We start from the raw sequence: 19,007 nt of genomic DNA on the forward strand, positions 1-19,007 counted from the left end.
TGAAATATTATATTATATGATTGTTTGTGTTGTATGCCGGTTTAAATTTACTTTTATCATAAATATTAGTTATATTTTCAATAACAATATCAGTGAATAAATATATGTTGTCACTTTTTTGTGTATCATTTCTAGGTATAAGAGTTGTAGTATTATTAATTTTTGAAATTTGTTATTTGTATATATTATCAATTAAGTAAACATTATAACCATTATGTTTAGGAATTTGTTTTATAATATCTATTTCTTAGTTTAATTTACTTTTACTTTTGTTATATTGTATGTAATTAATTGCTCTATTAATAATGTTCAAAAACCTATGTACTAATATGTTTGGATATGTACTAATTTTGTGTGACCACATATGATTTGAATTTTTATGTATTGTAGTTTTATTGGTTGTGGGTTTCTCATATAAAGATTGTATGTATACAATACATAGAAATTCAAATCATGCAGATTTAAATTTTGATCAGGTGAAAAATTTTGGTTTTATAGTTATTATTATAAACGTCTGATATTATATGCAATATATGATGTGATATACAATATTATCTGCTGATGTACTTACTGTAAAGTTCATTTTTGTATTTGTATTGAGATAAATGGTATTTAAATATACAAAATGCTTCAATATTGATAAAATAAATAATGAGGATATTGCACCAATCCATGAAGAACTTCATGCAAGATTTCCTAATTCTTCACTACTGACCTGTCAACATTTGTATAAGCTGAACATAAGATTTGAAAATTCTGGTTTGGTTAGAGATCCCTATCATCAGGCAAGCCTAGAACTTGTTGCACTAGAAAACAAACAACGTGTTGGCAGAGATGTTAGTAAAGAGTTCCCAATTATCAACAAGAAAAACTGTTTTCTTTTGAAAGGGTGAACATATCTAGAATTAGTTTATGAAAAATGTTATGAAGATGTTTTTAATAGAAGGGTGAATGTATGAGAAATTTATTATTCTTTGTAGAGCAGATTTTCTTTTCTGTAGCTCAGTAATATGGTCTGATCAAACTCCTCATATAGTCATTGAAAAGGAATTTGAGGTTCCTAAAGTTTGTATTGGTGGTAGGATCACAAAAGAGGAGTACAGGACCAGACCTTATTTTGTTGACTGGAGTGAAATGTGATCATATATTGTGTATATGTTGTTATTCCTGAGCTATTAAACTATCATGAAATTGTTAATTAATCTTTTGGCAGTGAGATGGAAAGCATCTCCTCACTTTGCTCTTCAAATTAATTATCAAACTAATCATCAATACTAATTCATCAAACTTTTTATAAATGAGTCTGAGGAAGCTAAGGAACATATGAATTGCTAGCATGTTTGTATGATTTGACACCTTGTAGTTTTTCATTCTGGAGAATGATCTAATGGGATTTTCTTCAGACCCAAATGCTCAAATCATGTCTAGTTGTCAATTGAATTGATTTCATAAATTGGGAAAAATGTGTATTTCAATGTTTAAAACTGCCTCAAATGTGTAAGGGGAAAAAGACTACTCCTTGAACCCTTTTTCTGATATCTATTAAACATGTAATAATATTTTTTTTTTAAATTTAACCTAAAAGTTAAATAATAAATTAATTAATAATTAATAATAAAAAAAATAATTTTTTTATTAATTGTTTTCTTATTAAAAATTTGAGGAACTTGATTTTTTGCCCACGCAGTTATGTAGGCATAGTTATATGAGTGACTAAATTTGTGTCCGAGTTATCAGTTTTTTGAATTATTTTGTTTTTGCTTGCTTATACTTTACTATTAAATTTGTACTTGTTAACCTTGTAAAACATTTTTTTTTTGTTTATAGAACTATTTATATTATGGAATTTTTTTTTTTTTAGAATTGAGTAAACTTGCTTACCCTTTGTATGTTTTTCAGTACACATAGGATATGCTTGAATTAGTAATCTTGTTTATTGAAATAAGCTTATGGTTTTATACTTTTTTCAGTAGAAGTTACTCTGGAAAAATGCAATTAAGTTTTAAAATGGATGAAGGATTAAATTTCATTTTTAAAGAGTAATTTTTATTAACAAAAAGAATTTTTGTTCATTAAGCTGACATTAAAAATAGTGTTACAGTTCTTAACTGTTTAAAATAGTTTACTAAATTAGTGTTTTCATTTATTTCTTTCAGGAGTTTAGAGACTACTCTCGATCGACTAGTTCATGAAGCACGCTAGTAAGTTGTAGCATCTAAAAAAAATCATTTTTATATTAATTCTAGTATAGACAGTTACTTTTATATTGATTTGAATACTAGATCGTGGATACTAGTGTTCTTTGGTGGTACATCTCAGGAATGGTCGACCTGAGACTGTACAAGACTACACTTCATTTACATTCATACATATCCTCTGAAATAATACCTTACATTGGTTCCAGAGACTAAAGAGAAAAATATAGGTAATGGGAGACGTTACAGTTACACTGAAAAAAAAAACAAACTAGAAACACTGTGCTAATATATTAATTGAAATTATTTTGAAGGACAGATCAGTTGTAAATTGTTTTGTGAATATGGCTACGTTTTCTTACAGTTTTTTTTTAAATTTTTATACATAATCCGTAGAATTCAATTAGTATAGGAAGTCAAAATGAAAACTTCACCTGAGATACAACTTAATGATTTTATTTCACCATACAACTGTGAAGTTTCTGTACTATTATAAAATAAAATTATCTGCTGAATAAAATCCCTTATTTGTGAAAACCTACTGTTTTTTTAAAATGATATTCATTTTTATGTATTGCTAGCAGCAGTACCTACTTCATAGAATTGTACACATACCCCAACCAACCAACCAACCACCCACACACACACACACACACACACACACACACACACACACACACACACACACACAAATGCGTGCGTGTGGCCAGTTAGACACAAATACAAATTTTAAGTAAGCTTTATTATCTAAAAACCAAGAATTGTGATTCCTTAGTCAAAAATGTTTCCCCAGAGTTGTTTGAAATGTTATTCTTTAATTACTTTCATTAAACATTCGTGTTAGAATGACCTCTGATCATGAAAAACTTGTGTTTATGTTTTCATGGGAGAACATTTTTCCAATTTAAATATCTTAAAAATGTTTTCACCAAAGGAACTACAAACATATAATTTGTTTTTCATAAAATTTCTGTGTGGGAAGCTAATATTTAAAGCCTGCTCTACCAGTTGGTTGGGGTGGGTCTCTACTATCAACCTAAAATTAAATCTGAAATATAATAAGTATGTTTGAACATCAATAATTCTTTTATCAGCCATCATTATGCAGTAGCGTTTGATTAATAACACAGTTTGGCTTGGTGATTCATATGATATTTGGTGCTCTTATGCGTGGAAAACATGTTAAAATCTTTTTAACAATGCTGTTAATGGAATAAACATGGTGATCCCCATTGCAAAATTTCAATGAAAAAGAGACAAATTTCAGTGTTAGAAGAATAATTTAAAGGATATTTGGTAGGGTTTTTTGTGACAACCATCCCATCTCTATACTGGTTTTCTCATGGGTGTGGTTTAATTGCAACATCTACGTACTATCTTGTGACAACTTCATTTATTTAACTTACAATGTTTTTAGTATTTACAATAACCTTTTTGTGTATATAAGAAACTATATTTATATTTTATAAGTTTCTATTAAATTAAAAAGAGATCAAAAAGCTGTGTCAATGCACCTGGATTTTTTTCTATATTTGTGAAAACTTTACTGTCAAAAAACAATAAAGAATCATTACAGAATTCCTAAAAAAAAAGTTTTTTTTTCTTTGTTGCAAATTCTTGTGTGAGTCCAAGACAAATCTTGGGTCAGAAGACATTAGACATTAAAGAAGACAGAAGACATTAGTTACCCAAACCTTCAGTCAGTGATAGCAAATTCTTGTGCGAGACCAAGACAAATCTTGGGTTAGAAGACATTAGACATTAAAGACGTTATTAGACATTAAAGAAGACAGTAGACATTAGTTACCCAAACCTTCAGTCAGTGATAAGTCCTGTACCTCATGAACAAAAAATATCTATTCCTTCATCACCAGATAAATTAGATGATATATGTAATAAATAAATTGTTTGACTGGTTTGTACTAATGAACTGGATGCTGAAAATGATGATTATGATCCTGGAAGTGATTATCATAAGTTTTGGAGCAATCAGAATTAAATTATTTGGACCTTTCTAAAACTTCTGCTGAATCTTCAGGCTCAAGGTTGATGGAAAAACTTTGTTAGCTCCTGGCACTACTTTTTACCGGTTTAGGAACAGAGAAAAAGATATTCAATGCTTTTTTCAAGACAATTCATTAATTTACTGTAATGATATACTTGGACTCAATGTCCAATTGTAGTCAATGAGGAACAATGAGGTCAATGAGGTTTCTGATTGGAGTCTGTTCATTGATTCATCTAAAAGGAATCTTAAGGCAGTTCTGCACAATAGAAGTTAGTACACTTACCAGGGGGGCATTCCATTTATTTGAAAGATTATTATGAAACTCTTGAGTTACTTTCATATAAACTTCAGTTTAAGGATCAAGGTTAGACAATTTATGGAGATTTAATGGTACTTTTTTTGTTACTTTGACAACAGAGCGGATATACTAAATACTCATGTTTTTTGTACGATTGGGATAGTTGTGATAGAAAGCAGTACTATAATAAAAAAGAATGGCTATCAAGGCAAACCTAAAAGTTGGTATGAAAAATATGGAAAGAAAAGTTTAGTTCAGCCAAGGAAAGTTTTCTTCCTCCTTTACTTATAAAAAAGTAAGGTTAATGAAGCAATTTGTGAAGTCATTAAAAAAACACTGAGAGAGTTTCAGGTATCTTTGCAGTCAGTTTGCAGGTTTATCAGAAACAAAGAGGAGGAAGGTCTTTTTGTTGGGCCGGACATAAGGAAGCTTATGAAAGATGAAATCTAAAATGGAGGCAGCAGAAAAACACACTTGCAAAAAGTTTTCAAGGATACAGTTACAAAGTTTTTAGCAAAAAAAGATGAATATTATAAAAATATTGTACAAAACATGTTAGAAAAAAAAATTAGGCTGTAAAATGAAGCTGAAGGTACATTTTCTATTCACGCCTTGATTACTTTCCTGAAAATCTTCGTGCAGTAAGTGAGGAGCAGTGAGAAAGATTCCACTAAGATATGAAAAAGATGGAGAGAAGATACTAAGAAAGATGGAATGTGAGCATAATAGCTGACTGCTGCTGGATGTTAAAAAGGGACAACTCACTGTGAGACCACAGAAGATAAACTACCACTAAGAAAAACTAATAAGACATAGATGGTATTTTACTGAGTGTTTTCATTAGTTTTAATGGTATTTTAAAGTAATTTTATTTTTCATCACTTTTAAATAAAATGTAAATTTAATTTAAAATTTGTTTTTATATATATATATATATATATATTTGTTATTTTGAAGCCTTTTTGCGAAAAACCCTTACATGATGGAAAAAATTGAGGTTAATTTGGAGTGCCCAAAAATACATAAGAATCAGCTGTCAATTTGAAAACAATTTTTCGATAGTTAAAAAATGAAGGCCTATGAATCACTCATATTTTATTAAAGTAGTAACAAAATAGCCTAAAACTTTTAGAAATTCCAACGAAAATGAAAAATGTTTGAAAATAAAATTAATTAAAAACATTTATTGAAACAAGTGGGAAAAAACAAAATGAAAAGCAAATTAATTGGCAAATAAGATACAAAATAGGTATGCGTATTCTAAAAAAGAGAAATATGATTGACAGTAATGGCAAACATAAAATTTATTACTGTCTGTACTCAAATTGTGTGACCACATTTTATACAAAATGCACTGCAACCAAATTTCACTTTGCTGTTAGAATAAGACTTACTATTGTAGTCGTCATCATCTTCTTTGTTGGTAGGCCTCTAGGATTTCTTAGCCTTTTGTCACTAGCTTTTTTAGCTTCACTTATTTGGATTATCAAAAGAAATCTTTTATCGTATCATATTGTTTTTACTACTTTTGTTTCTTGATTGCCTCTGTTCTTTCGTCTGTTTCTTTTGATTCCTTTTTTCTTCAAGCTACTGTTTAATCTCTGAGTCTGTTAAAATAGCAATTCTTCTTTTTCTACAATTCCCAGTGTTTTCTTTGGCTGGAGGAGAAACTGTTGGTTAGGAATACTTTGCATCAACTGATATTCTAACAAGAATTTGGAAACTATAAAACATGGGTACATCGATGGACCTGATACAGCTATACCACTGTCATTTGTTTTGTCTCCAATATCTATTTACATTGGCATTTTTGGTGAATATTGCTTTTCTGTTCTGTTTTTCTGCCAGAACTTGTCAAGTGTTGTGACAAAGGTAGCATTAAATTTATATTCACAAAAATGTCTGTTGAATAAGCAAATCCCAATCCCCATAAATTCTGCTAGAATATTATTACGAGTGAATACAAGAGGGTATGCAACTGAAATAATTGATGGATAAATATCCATGGTCTTTCCAGGATTGTCATCCATGAATCCATTGCTGATTAATGTATTTTTTAAAAGGATCGTAGACTGTCTTGTTGAAGGTTGCAGGACAAACAAAAACACTGCTTTGTTTTGTTTTATCTATTTGGATTATCAAAAGAAATATTTTTGTGTTTTGTATTGTTTTTACTATTATTGTTTCTTTTTATTCTTCTTTCGTCTGTTTTGTTTGATTTCTTGGAGTGGGAGCAGTATGGTGAAAAAGAAAGCATCACTAATCTGTTATTCTGTGCATAAATTAAGGAATTTATTGATTACTTTTTTCACTAAAACAATTTTTTCTGTATTTTACAATAGAAATAAAATGTTTGAGAAATTTTGACAAAATTTTGTCCCATCCACCCACATGGGTTGACATCTTCACAGCAATCATCTAGAAAAGTAGTCTTTAAAATGGATATTCAGGAAAACAAAGATAGGTGGAATTCTGTTACCAGTGCCTGAAATAGTATAGATGACAAAATATCATTACTCTGTTCATACTTTTCGGGTATCTTTTTACACTATCTAGCTAAAGTTAATGTAAAAATTGTTGGCTCGCTCTCTCTCTCTCTCTCTCTCTCTCTCTCTCTCTCTCTATATATATATATATATATATATATATATATATATATATATATATATATTGCAAATAGATGATTTCTGTTTGGTAAGAAGACACATGGAAGTGTGTGTAAAAGTTGCCTACAGAAATACTCATTTAACCTGTGTGAAAATAACACATTTGAATTCACAATTAAGGTATGGTGATGGTTGTCATGAAATTTTTTCATGTGATAACTTAATCCAAGATAAGAGTGACAACTATAACTGGATCACTATTTGTGAAGAAACATTTGATCCCATAAAATGAGAGGACATTATGAATTTTTATGTATATATGTTACCTGGATTGGTATAAATTTGAAGATATAGCTGAATAATTGCTGACTTATACTATAGCTTGTTGATCACCACAAAATCATGAGTACAAAACAATACTTTTTTAAGCCAAAAACACAAAATGTACAATTTGTCAAACATGCTGACATGTACAGTGTCGAGAAGCTGAGCTTCATAGACACACATTGAATCAAGAAATATATCCTAGGTATGTGGTGGCTTCTGGATTGTCAATTGAATGACAATTCTATAATTTGAACGCTTGAAAAAAGAGTGGTTCAAATACCACAATATTTTTATTTTTGTTAGCTGTAAGAACCCAAGAGTGTTATAATTCCTGGGAGGGTACAAATTGTATACAACTGTACCAATTTTTACTGGATTGTGGAAATTGAATATTTTTCTAAAAGGAATAGTTGAATTTTGTAATATTTTTTTTTTTTTCATAATTTGAAGACGTAATACATAAGACGTAAGACATAATTTCAAAACTTGAATCTCTTCAACAGCATTATATTTTTGTTACTTGACCATAAGAATAGAACTCATTTTATAAAATGATTAGGACAATTTAATTTTTATTAATTAGGTTTAGGGCTGAAGTCATGGCAGGCAAGCGGTTTTCATCTTGACCTTATTAATTAGGTTTTGCTTGACTGCAAATACATTCAGCAAAAAAAATTCAGATAACTTAGTATTTCAGTTTTTCTTAATGAAGGATTTTTGATGTTTCTGGGAAAAGGGAATGTGAATCTCTGATACAATGCTATCTTAGTTTTACTGGTATCTGGTAGCATACTCCTTGGAAAAAAAAAACGGTTTGAATATGCTCATATTTATTTTTTTTTTTAGTTCTGAAACTATTCTTGAAAATGAATAGTTTGAATATTATAAAACTGCAATTACCATTTATTGCTAATTGATTGGAGTACATAAGAACACTGTTATCTATTATTTCTGGTATTCCAGCTATAGTTGAGTATTATTTGTTTTTTGTCTTCAGTCATTTGACTGGTTTGATGCAGGTCTCCAAGATTCCCTATCTAGTGCCAGTTTTTTCATTTCGGTTTACCCCCTACATTCAACATCCTACATCCTACATCCTGCATCCCTAACAATTAGTTTTACATACTCCAAATGTTGCCTGCCTGCACAAATTTTTCCTTCAACCTGTCCCTCCAATATTAAAGCGACTATTATCCAGGATGCTCAATATGTGGCCTATAAGTCTGACCCTTCTTTTAACAATATTTTTCCAAATGCTTCTTCATCAATTTGCTGCAACACATCATTTGTTTATCTATCCACCCATCTAATTTTTAACATTCTCCTACAGAAGCACCAAATTTCAAGAGCTTCTAATCTTTACTTTTCAGGCACTCTGATTGTCCAAGTTTCACTTCTACATAAAGCTAAACTCCAAACATATACTTTCAAAAATGTTTTCGTGATGTTTAAATTAATTTTTGATGTAAACAAATTATATTTTTGACTGAAGGCTTGTTTCGCTTGTGCTGTTCAGCATTTTATATCGCTCCTGCTTGTCCATCTTTAGTAATTTTACTTCCCAAATAACCAAATACTTCTACCTCCTTAATTTTTTCTGTTCCTATTTTTATATTCAGTGGTCCATCTCCTCATTACTTACTTTCATTACTTTCATTTTGTTCTTGTTTATTTTCATGCAGTAGTTTTTGCATAGGACTTAATCCATGCCAATCATTGTTTCTTCTAAATCTTTTTTACTTTCAGATAGAATTACTGTATCATCAGCAAATCTTTATCTGTATCGTAGCATCTATATCTTTTTACCTTGTACTCTGTTACTCCAGATCTAAATTGTTGTTTAACATCATTCACTGCTAGTTCTATGTAAAGATTAAAAAGTAACAGGGATAGGAAACATCTTTGTCAGACTCCCTTTTTTTATTATGGCTTCTTTCTTATGTTCTTTAATTATTACTGTTGCTGTTTGGTTCCTGTAAATGTTAATAAATGTTCTTCTATCTCTGTACTTTAACCCTAATTTTTTTAAAATGCTGAAAATTTTATTCCAGTCTATGTTATCGATTGCCTTTTCTAGATTTATAAATGCCAAGTATGTTGGCTTGTTTTTCTTTAATCTTCCTTTTACTATTAATCTGAGCACTATTTAATTGTTTCTCTTGTCCCAGTTCTTTACCTGAAACCAAATTGGTCTTCTCCTAACATTTCTTCCACTCTCTCAATTCTTCTGTTACAGAATTCTAGTTAAGATTTTTGATGCATAATTAGTTAAACTAATTGTTTTGTATTCTTTACATTTATCTGCTCCTGCTTTCTTTGCTATCATGACTATAACACTCTTTTTGAAGTCTGACGGAACTTCCTCTTTTTCGTAAATATTACATACCAGTTTGTATAATCAATCTCTTCCTTACCAGTACTGCGCAGTAATTCTGCAGGTATTCCATCAATTCCAAGAGCCTTTTTGCCTTTCAAATCTTTTTATGCTTTCTTAAATTCATATCTCAGTATTGTTTCTTCCCTTTCATCCTTTTCGACCTCCTCTTCTTCCTTTATAACACCATTTTCTAATTAATTTCCTCCTTATAACTCTTCAGTATATTCCAACGAGCTATTCACCTTTCCTTTTGTGTTATAAATCGGTGTACCTCAGTGTTTGGTTTTAATTTATGTACCAGAAAAATTTTCCTTAACTTTCCTGTATGCCTCATGTATTTTACCAATGATCATTTCTCTTTCCACTTCTGAACACTTTTCTTTAATCCACTCTTCTGTCGCTATTTTGTGCTTTCTGTTTATTGTATTTCTTAATTATTGATACTTCCTTTTACTTTTTCATCACTAGCATATTTATATTTTCTATGTTTATCCATCAGTTGCAATATATCTTCTGATATCCAAGGTTTTCTACCAGTTCTCTTTGTTCCGCCTAAGTTTGCATCTGCTTATTTAAGAATTTCCTTTTTAACATTCTCCCATTCTTCTTCTACATTTTCTACCTTATCATTTTTATTTAGACCTCTTGTGATGTCCTCAAAAATCTTCTTTATTTCCGCTTCCTCAAGCTTCTCTAAATTCCATCAATTCATCTGACATCTTTTCTTCAGGTTTTTAAATCACAATCTACATTTCATTATCACTAAATTATGGCTGATATCAATGTCTGCTCCCGGGTAAGCTTTGCAGTTGACGAGTTGATTTCTAAATCTTTGCTTAACCGTGATGTAGTCTATCTGTTACCTTGCAGTATCACCGGGCTTTTTCTATGTGTATGTTCTATTATGATTTTAAACTGGTGTTGGCAATTACTAAATTATACTTCATGTAAAACTCTTTAAGTTGGTCTCCTCCTTCATTCCTTTTGCCCAGCCCATATTCACCCACAATTTCCTTCCTTGCCTATTCCAGTACTTGCATTCCAATCTCCAACTATTATTAGATTTTCATCCCCTTTTATGTGTTTAATTGGTTCATCAATTTCTTGATATACACACTCTCTACCTCATCATAATCATCATGGGCACTTGTAGGCATAATAGATATTAACAGTCGTTGGCTTAGGTTTTGATTTTATCTTTATTACAATGATTCTGTCGCTATGCATTTTGAAGTTGAGTATTAGACATTTCATTGGATTTTACTAAAGGTTTTAATTAGAAAAATTTTGTTTTTGTATCAGAATCTTTAATTGATTTATATATATTAAATTTATTATTAGATTGTGAATTGTAACTGAAAAGATTGTGAATGTTCCTTTTTATGCTTAGTACAAAAAAGTATTTCATTGATAAACTAAATAGTCCATTTGGTTTATCTCTGAAACACTCCATGTGTTTTTTTACTCTTGTTTATTTAACTATTATAAACTGTGAAGCTGTAGTAAGGTCTTATGAAACTAAATTTTAATGATTAATTATCAGTGAATGCATTTTACTAAACTTTGCTGTTTTTTTTAATTTTTAGTTACTTTAGCCCAACTTCAACACAAGAAATACTGGATGAATTCCGTCCAATGTTGTGCCCATTTGATAATTCAATGATGTGTAACGGTATTGCTTGTCTTGAATGGTTTCTTCCACTAGCTATACCACCTGATCAAACTCATATTGGCTATAAGTTGTGGTTTGATGAGCTGATGAATTTATGGAAGATATGTCATAATGCACCAAGTTGGGAGAAGGTAAATACTTTTTATTCTTTTATATTTTATTTACATATTATCAGTATATATATATATATATATATATTTTTTTTTTTTTGCTTTATGATATCACCACATAAGCTTGAAGCTTATATGTGAGAGTGGAATATGAAAATGGAATATTTATAGTAAGTAGTTAGTAGTTTATTATATGTTCTCTTAGATTTTTTTTTTTGGCAGCTGTACTTTGTTACAAACTTGATAAAATTTTTGGAAACTTTCCTAGAACTTGTTTTTGAAACCTTAAACTCCTTGATTACACTGCGGCTACATCATCAGTATTTTTGTAACTCTTCTTTTAGAGCCAGTGTGAACAGAAGAAATAAGTAAAAGTTAATTTGTCTCAAGTTAGGACATTATAGTTGATACATCTAGACACACTTCTTCGTGTGTTTTTTAATGTAATGTTTAAGAAAATCAAGTCACGTACAACCATAACCAGAACTTGTGAAATTTGGTTTGTGATCTGTTTCTTGAATGCAAAAAAACATTAAACTGGTTGAAATTCACAATCAAATTTCCAATATTTAAGAAGAGAATAAAATGAGTGATTGATTTCATGGTACAAAAATAGGTGCGATTGTTCAAGGAAGCATGCAATAACTTGTACAATGATAAACGAAGCAGGTAAATCACCTTTGATTACCAATGATTTGGTGTGTGCAATTGATTATAATATTAAAGAGAACAGATGATTCACAACATCTCTTTCTTTGCATTTTCTAGAAATTTTACATTTGCTTCCATACAAAATTGTGTCTGAGAAATTGAATGATTGGAAATGTGAATATTTTGAGTGCGTAAGATGCTTATGGAAAATCACAAAATTAGGCGGTTGGGCAGTGCATTGGATTTTTTGACTTTGTACAGAGAACAAAGTGGCAACTTCTTGAGCAGTATAGTCACTGGGGCAAGACATGGCTGTTGCACATAATGCCTGAAACAAAATTTTAATATATGGAATAGCAAGTCATGTCAGAATACATTACCCAAAAAGACAAAATACAAGCCATTGTTTTCATGCAGAATGATGATCCTGTACTCAGTTTTTTGAGACAAAAAAGGAATTTTGCTTGTCAACTTCTTGCCTGGAGGCTGCTCAATCCATAGTGATTCTTATTGTAAAATTTTTAAAAAAGTTTATTCTGTGATCAAGAACTGGCTGGCACCACAGCTTGAATGTTTTTATTTTGTAACTTATTTTCTGGATGACCTATTGCATTTATTTTAAATAAACTGTTTTGTCTGCTTTACATCAGTAACTGACACTGTACACATTCCTCTATTAAGAATACATTTTTCATGAAGTTAAGTTATTTATATATGTTTTTCTTTGAGAAAGAACCTATAAATCTCTAGTTAGAATTGATGATAAATAGCTTATGTAATCACAATTGTATCTTCCATCATATAATTACTGATAAACAAAGATTAAATATATCCTGGGTTTGCTCAGTAAATAATTCATTTAAATGTATAATATCTTCTCTGCTTATGACAGCTTAATTTCTACAGCTGATCATATAAGAATGTGGCTTCAATTCCAAATTGTGATGCAATTAGTGTGAAGTAGAAATGTACACTTTTATGTAACTTGATAATAATAAATAATTTGAAAGCGATACTATTAAAAGTTTTGTAAGAAGTAGGTAATTACTTCCTTGTATGAAGTAAAGGAAGTATTGTGATCGTGAAAAATTTCGGTTTTCAGATTTCAATGGAAATATCCATTTTGACCATCCCTGTATCCATTTTGACTAGTTTCGGCGTGAAGTCTGTACGGTTGTATGTATCTCGCATAACTCAAAAACAATTAGCCGTTGGATGTTGAAATTTTGGATTAGAATCATCCAATTCAAAGCTGAACAATCCCTCCCCTTTTATTGTGCACATCTAGTTGTACACCTCCCTCCCCTTTTGATTGCAATCAACTGAACCAGAAGTGTCCAAAAAAACTCTAAATCCAAAAAATTTGGATTTTGGACTTTTCCTTAACTGCAGTAATATACCCTGATTGAGAGCTTTTCAACGCTATTTCATTAGTGGTATTTATTTTCATTAGTTTCAGAATTATAGCCAAATAAAATTTTAATTAATGAAATATTTGGATCTTACAAGGGGAAGGCACATCAGATCAGACTTTGTCTCCTTTTCCTTTTTTTTAACTTTTTTTTTAATTTAAAAATATTGATTTACGAATAATTATTAACCCGTCTGATTGTAAAAACATTTTTATGATAAATAATAATTCAATAATAACAATAAAAAAAATGAAAAAATATCAGGAGTTATTAATGAAGTAAAATTTTATGTACCGTTCATTTAAAAAAAAGTATTTATGTAATTTAATAGGCATACAAGGAAGTCATATGGTGTCCACATCAGATTTTGTTTTAAATTCTAGTAATGTTTATTGTACATATGAGTTCCTGAAGTAGAATATTGCGTGGTTTTTGTTTTATCTGCTGTGGAGTATTATGTTCATCGACTGGTCTGCATACAGATTTATAATTGTAGTCATATGTTTATAACTTAAAATTTAAGTTTTTTATATGTTGAAAAAAATATCTGTTTTTTCTTCTTTTTTAATATGATTTTAGGAAATTATGTGGTTGATGACTCGTTTAGCTCATTGTAACATTGGTTATATTGACTGGGAGCCTCACATGTCACTAATGTTTACAAGGTTTTTAAGAAGTATGAATTTACCTGTTACATATAAGCAAGTGAATATAATGAAATTATCAAAAATAGAGACTACATCAATTGCAATGTGGATTGTGGCTACTTTGGTATGTATAGTGAACAATTTTTAATCTTTTTTTTTGTATTTTGTTTATGTTCGAAGAACCTTGCAGTATTATTTATTATTGTGTAGTTATATGGTAAATTATAAATTACAATTCTTATAATCCAATCAAAGCAAGATGAGTCCGTTGAAAAGTGCAGCCAAAACAATACATTCATTACATTATATTGTTGTCAACTTCTGCAGCCTTTATCTGTTTAAATCCTTTATCTGTTTAAATCTCTTCACTTGTTGAGTACATTTTCTCTTAAAGAAGAATAATAAAGTTATTAGAGGAGAATTTCATAGTATGAAATAAAAAAAATCTTATAATAATTTGTACTTTCAGATAGTACAATATGAAAATAAAATTATCCAAATTTCTTCTTAATTCTTATAAATTTCATTTTTAATCGTTTTTTCATCAAGGAATGAGGTTAGTTAGACTTGTCCAAGTGAATGCTTCTGATGGACTAAGGTTGTTAATTAAATATCTATGAGTTGTTCTTACTGGAAGACGTGAATCCTATTTTAAGTAAACAATGAATAATTTTACAACTCAGACTGTGTAATCAGTGTTTCTTAATGAATAAATGCTCATTTATTTGTAAGTGTTTCTGTGAGTAATTAATCTGTTTGTAGCTTCATGCCTCCATCACCTCGTTCTTTTAGATGTGTATTATAGGAAAAGTCTAATTGAGAAAAAAAATGGTTAATTATAATCATTTATATCAAGTAATGTATATTTTTTTTAGAATAGAAATACACAATTACATCTATGTATCTAAAAACAAATTATGGAGAAAATTGTTTAAAGTATTTAAACAGTAATTTTATATGTAATCTCAAATAAATTATAGAATATAATTTGTATGATTATCTGCACTTCTCACAGATTTTCTTTAAATTAATTATAACCCACAACAATACCATGGACAAGTAGTCTTAGTACAGAATAAAACTCTTGTCATACATGTGAAGTGTTAATAAGATGTAAATATTTAAAGACAGTCCTTTTTTTTTTATTGACACTATAGTCATACTTTCACAAAGTAAGCTCAGCCGTTGTAGCTATGCTTATTTGTAATGTAGAATCAGAAGACTGCAATGCTTAACAAAATATTATTCGTTAAGAAGTAATCTAAAAGTTACCTTTTCTGATGCATTGAATCAGTAAAACACTAATATTATGAGAAAAATTTAAAACGGGTAGATTTGTTGCACTTACGTGGGTTTTTTTTACTTGTTAGGTGATTGATGGGAAATAGTGTGTTTAGGTTAAAGGTTACATTAGATAAAAAATTTCAGTCTATTAAAGTGAGATCTGAGGCAAAGTGATATCCCAGGCTTCAGTTTAAATAAAAGTTTAATTATATATATAGTTAAATTTTGTAGTTATTTTTCATTTATATATATATATTGCAGATATCAATGTCATGGTAAAAAAATAATGGAAATATTCACATTAAACAAAATAATATGTTGTGGGTATGTTTATTAATTAAGTAAATTAATAAGAATCTTCCAAATGGTTAAAAAGTTTTAGAACTGGAAATTCATTAAAAAAATAAATAAAAAAAGTTTTTTTAATTGATAGTAAGAAAAAACAGCATTCAAATGAACTTAGATATGTAAAATATAGGTCTGCTATATCTACTAGGAGGCTTTATTTCTTTGTATTTGTTGTTTGAAGTCAAAGGATTGATAATTTATCAAACTGTAACCACTTTTGATTGAAGGTGTTGCTTCAGATCTATGAAATCTTCCATATCACTCAAAAAAGTTGAAAGATAACCTGATTAAGCATCTGTTAAAAATTATATTGTTTTTTAAAAATTATTACTCATTTTTTAATTTTAATGAAATTTTTGTTTATTTTTAGGGTGGGGGAAGCAGTACACAAGATCATTTGGATAAATTTATGAAAACTGTTGAATCATACTTTTATCCTGCCAATTTTGGGCGTTGGTTAGGTCGTTTAAAAGATCTTCTTCGTAAACTACCCTACTATTTTATAAACCGTTTACACAGGTATATACTGGTTTTATTTTGTAGTGTTTAGCCAATTTAAATAATAACCTTCATTTATAATTTTTTTTTGAGAAGTTTTTAAGGACATATTTTGTTGTATTGTTAGGGATTAATTTCCATTTCATATTCATGATATCTACTTTTCTCCTTTTCAAAGTATGTGTGATTTCTTAATATTTTTCCTTTCTTTCTGTTTCTGGTTTCTGGAACTTAATGAAGCAAGTAATTTATCAATCCATTCATTCATTAACCTTAAGATAAACTTAACAGTGAAACTAGTTGAGGTGATAAGAGTGCAGTAACCAATTGGAATTTAAAAAAATAAAAATGTATTACAACTATAGAAGTTTACAGTATAACTGACCGAAAAGTTTTTGTGCTATCACTGTTTAAAAGTAGCAATACCAATACCAAACAATAATTTAACAAAAAATAAGTTAAATATTAGCCTTTTTTTTAATTAAGATGTTGCTCATTTAAAGTTTTTCTTAGTAAATAAAAATGTTTTTTAATCATTTCCAAAGTTTGTAAATAGATTTTCTCTTAAAAAGTTTCATTAGAAGGAAAATGTTATATGTATTTTTCATTTATTATTCCACCAATAAAATAGTGTTGGGGAAAATTTCTTCATAATTTTATGCAAATATTAAACAAAGTTTTTATTTTTCAAATAAAATTTTTTAAACCATGTATATGCTGTTTTGATGACTTTTATCATGTTTTTTTTTTGGGGGGGGATTTTTGAGGTAAAACTATAATCCCACGATGTAGGACCAATGCATCCGTTTGTATTCACTGCTACTGCCAACTAATGGTACAGCAAATCCTTGTGGACTGTGTCTGCTGTGTGAAATTGCATCAGAAATTAAATTATGTGCTAACATCTGAAATATTTTAAGGAACAAATGACGATGTTATCTAACGTCGTACTATTTTTTAAGACCATGCATTTGTATTCAGATATTTAATTACTACTTACATTACATGTATTTATGCCATTTGACATGGTAATTTTGTTGTTTTAAGTTAGATTTATAATATTGTATTTAATTTTGGTTTATTTTGCCTGTAGCATACGGCATAGGCACTTTACATCTGCAGTATAATGTTCAAAGAATATTTTTCATTATGATATTGCGTGTTTTAATTGTTAATTTTATTTGTTTTATATTACTGTTATTTAATTTTTAAGTTTGGTTAACTTAATTTAACCAAACTCCTAATTTAATTTCTAATTTAAATTTTCTGTTATAATAGACAATTTAAATTAAATTTAATATAATTTTTTTTTTTGTCTTCAGTCATTTGACTGGTTTGATGCAGCTCTCCAAGATTCCCTTTCTAGTGCTAGTCGTTTCATTTCAGTATACCCTGTACATCCTACATCCCTAACAATTTTACATATTCCAAACGTGGCCTGCCTACACAATTTTTTCCTTCTACCTGTCCTTCCAATATTAAAGCGACTATTTCAGGATGCCTTAGTATGTGGCCTATAAGTCTGTCTCTTCTTTTAACTATATTTTTCCAAATGCTTCTTTCTTCATCTATTTGCCGCCGCAATACCTCTTTGTTTGTCACTTTATCCAACCATCTGATTTTTAACATTCTCCTATAGAACTACATTTCAAAAGCTTCTAATCTTTTCTTCTCAGATACTCCGATTGTCCAAGTTTCTCTTCCATATAAAGCGACACTCCAAACATACACTTTCAAAAATCTTTTCCTGACATTTAAATTAATTTTTGATGTAAACAAATTATATTTCTTACTGAAGGCTCGTTTAGCTAGTGCTATTCGGCATTTTATATCGCTCCTGCTTCGTCCATCTTTAGTAATTCTACCTCCCAAATAACAAAATTCTTCTACCTCCATAATCTTTTCTCCTCCTATTTTCACATTCAGTGGTCCATCTTTGTTATTTCTACTACATTTCATTACTTTTCTTCTTGTTTATTTTCATGCGATAGTTCTTGCGTAGGACTTCATCTATGCCATTCATTGTTTCTTCTAAATCCTTTTTACTCTCGGCTAGAATTACTATATCATCAGCAAATAGTAGCATCTTTATCTTTTCACCTTGTACTGTTACTCCGAATCTAAATTGTTCTTTAACATCATTAACTGCTAGTTCCATGTAAAGATTAAAAAGTAACTGGGATAGGGAACATCCTTGTCGGATTCCCTTTCTTATTACGGTTTCTTTCTTATGTTCTTCAATTGTTACTGTTGCTGTTTGGTTCCTGTACATGTTAGCAATTGTTCTTCTATCTCTGTATTTGAACCCTAATTTTTTTTAAATGCTGAACGTTTTATTCCAGTCTACGTTATCGAATGCCTTTTCTAGGTCTATAAACGCCAAGTATGTTGGTTTGTTTTTCTTTAATCTTCCTTCTACTATTGATCTGAGGCCTAAAATTGCTTCCCTTGTCCCTATACTTTTCCTGAAACCAAATTGGTCTTCTCCTAACACTTTCTCCACTCTCCTCTCAATTCTACTGTATAGAATTCTAGTTAAGATTTTTGATGCATGACTAGTTAAACTAATTGTTC

The 19,007-nt window shown here is 29.5% G+C and overlaps 1 protein-coding gene across 3 annotated transcripts in view; it reads left to right on the forward strand.

Annotated features, from left to right (window-relative positions):
- LOC142325375 (proteasome activator complex subunit 4A-like) overlaps positions 1 to 19,007 on the forward strand; it is a 168,651-nt gene that overhangs the window by 22,175 nt on the left and 127,469 nt on the right. For all 3 annotated transcript variants that reach the window (XM_075367071.1, XM_075367072.1, XM_075367073.1), the window contains exons 4-7: positions 2,157 to 2,201; positions 11,398 to 11,614; positions 14,236 to 14,427; positions 16,306 to 16,454. In XM_075367071.1, the coding sequence (XP_075223186.1) occupies positions 2,157 to 2,201; positions 11,398 to 11,614; positions 14,236 to 14,427; positions 16,306 to 16,454 (603 nt within the window). The remainder of the gene's footprint in view (positions 1 to 2,156; positions 2,202 to 11,397; positions 11,615 to 14,235; positions 14,428 to 16,305; positions 16,455 to 19,007) is intronic.

Source organism: Lycorma delicatula, chromosome 5 (assembly GCF_047948215.1).
Source record: "Lycorma delicatula isolate Av1 chromosome 5, ASM4794821v1, whole genome shotgun sequence".
NCBI classification, from domain to species: Eukaryota; Metazoa; Arthropoda; class Insecta; order Hemiptera; family Fulgoridae; genus Lycorma; species Lycorma delicatula.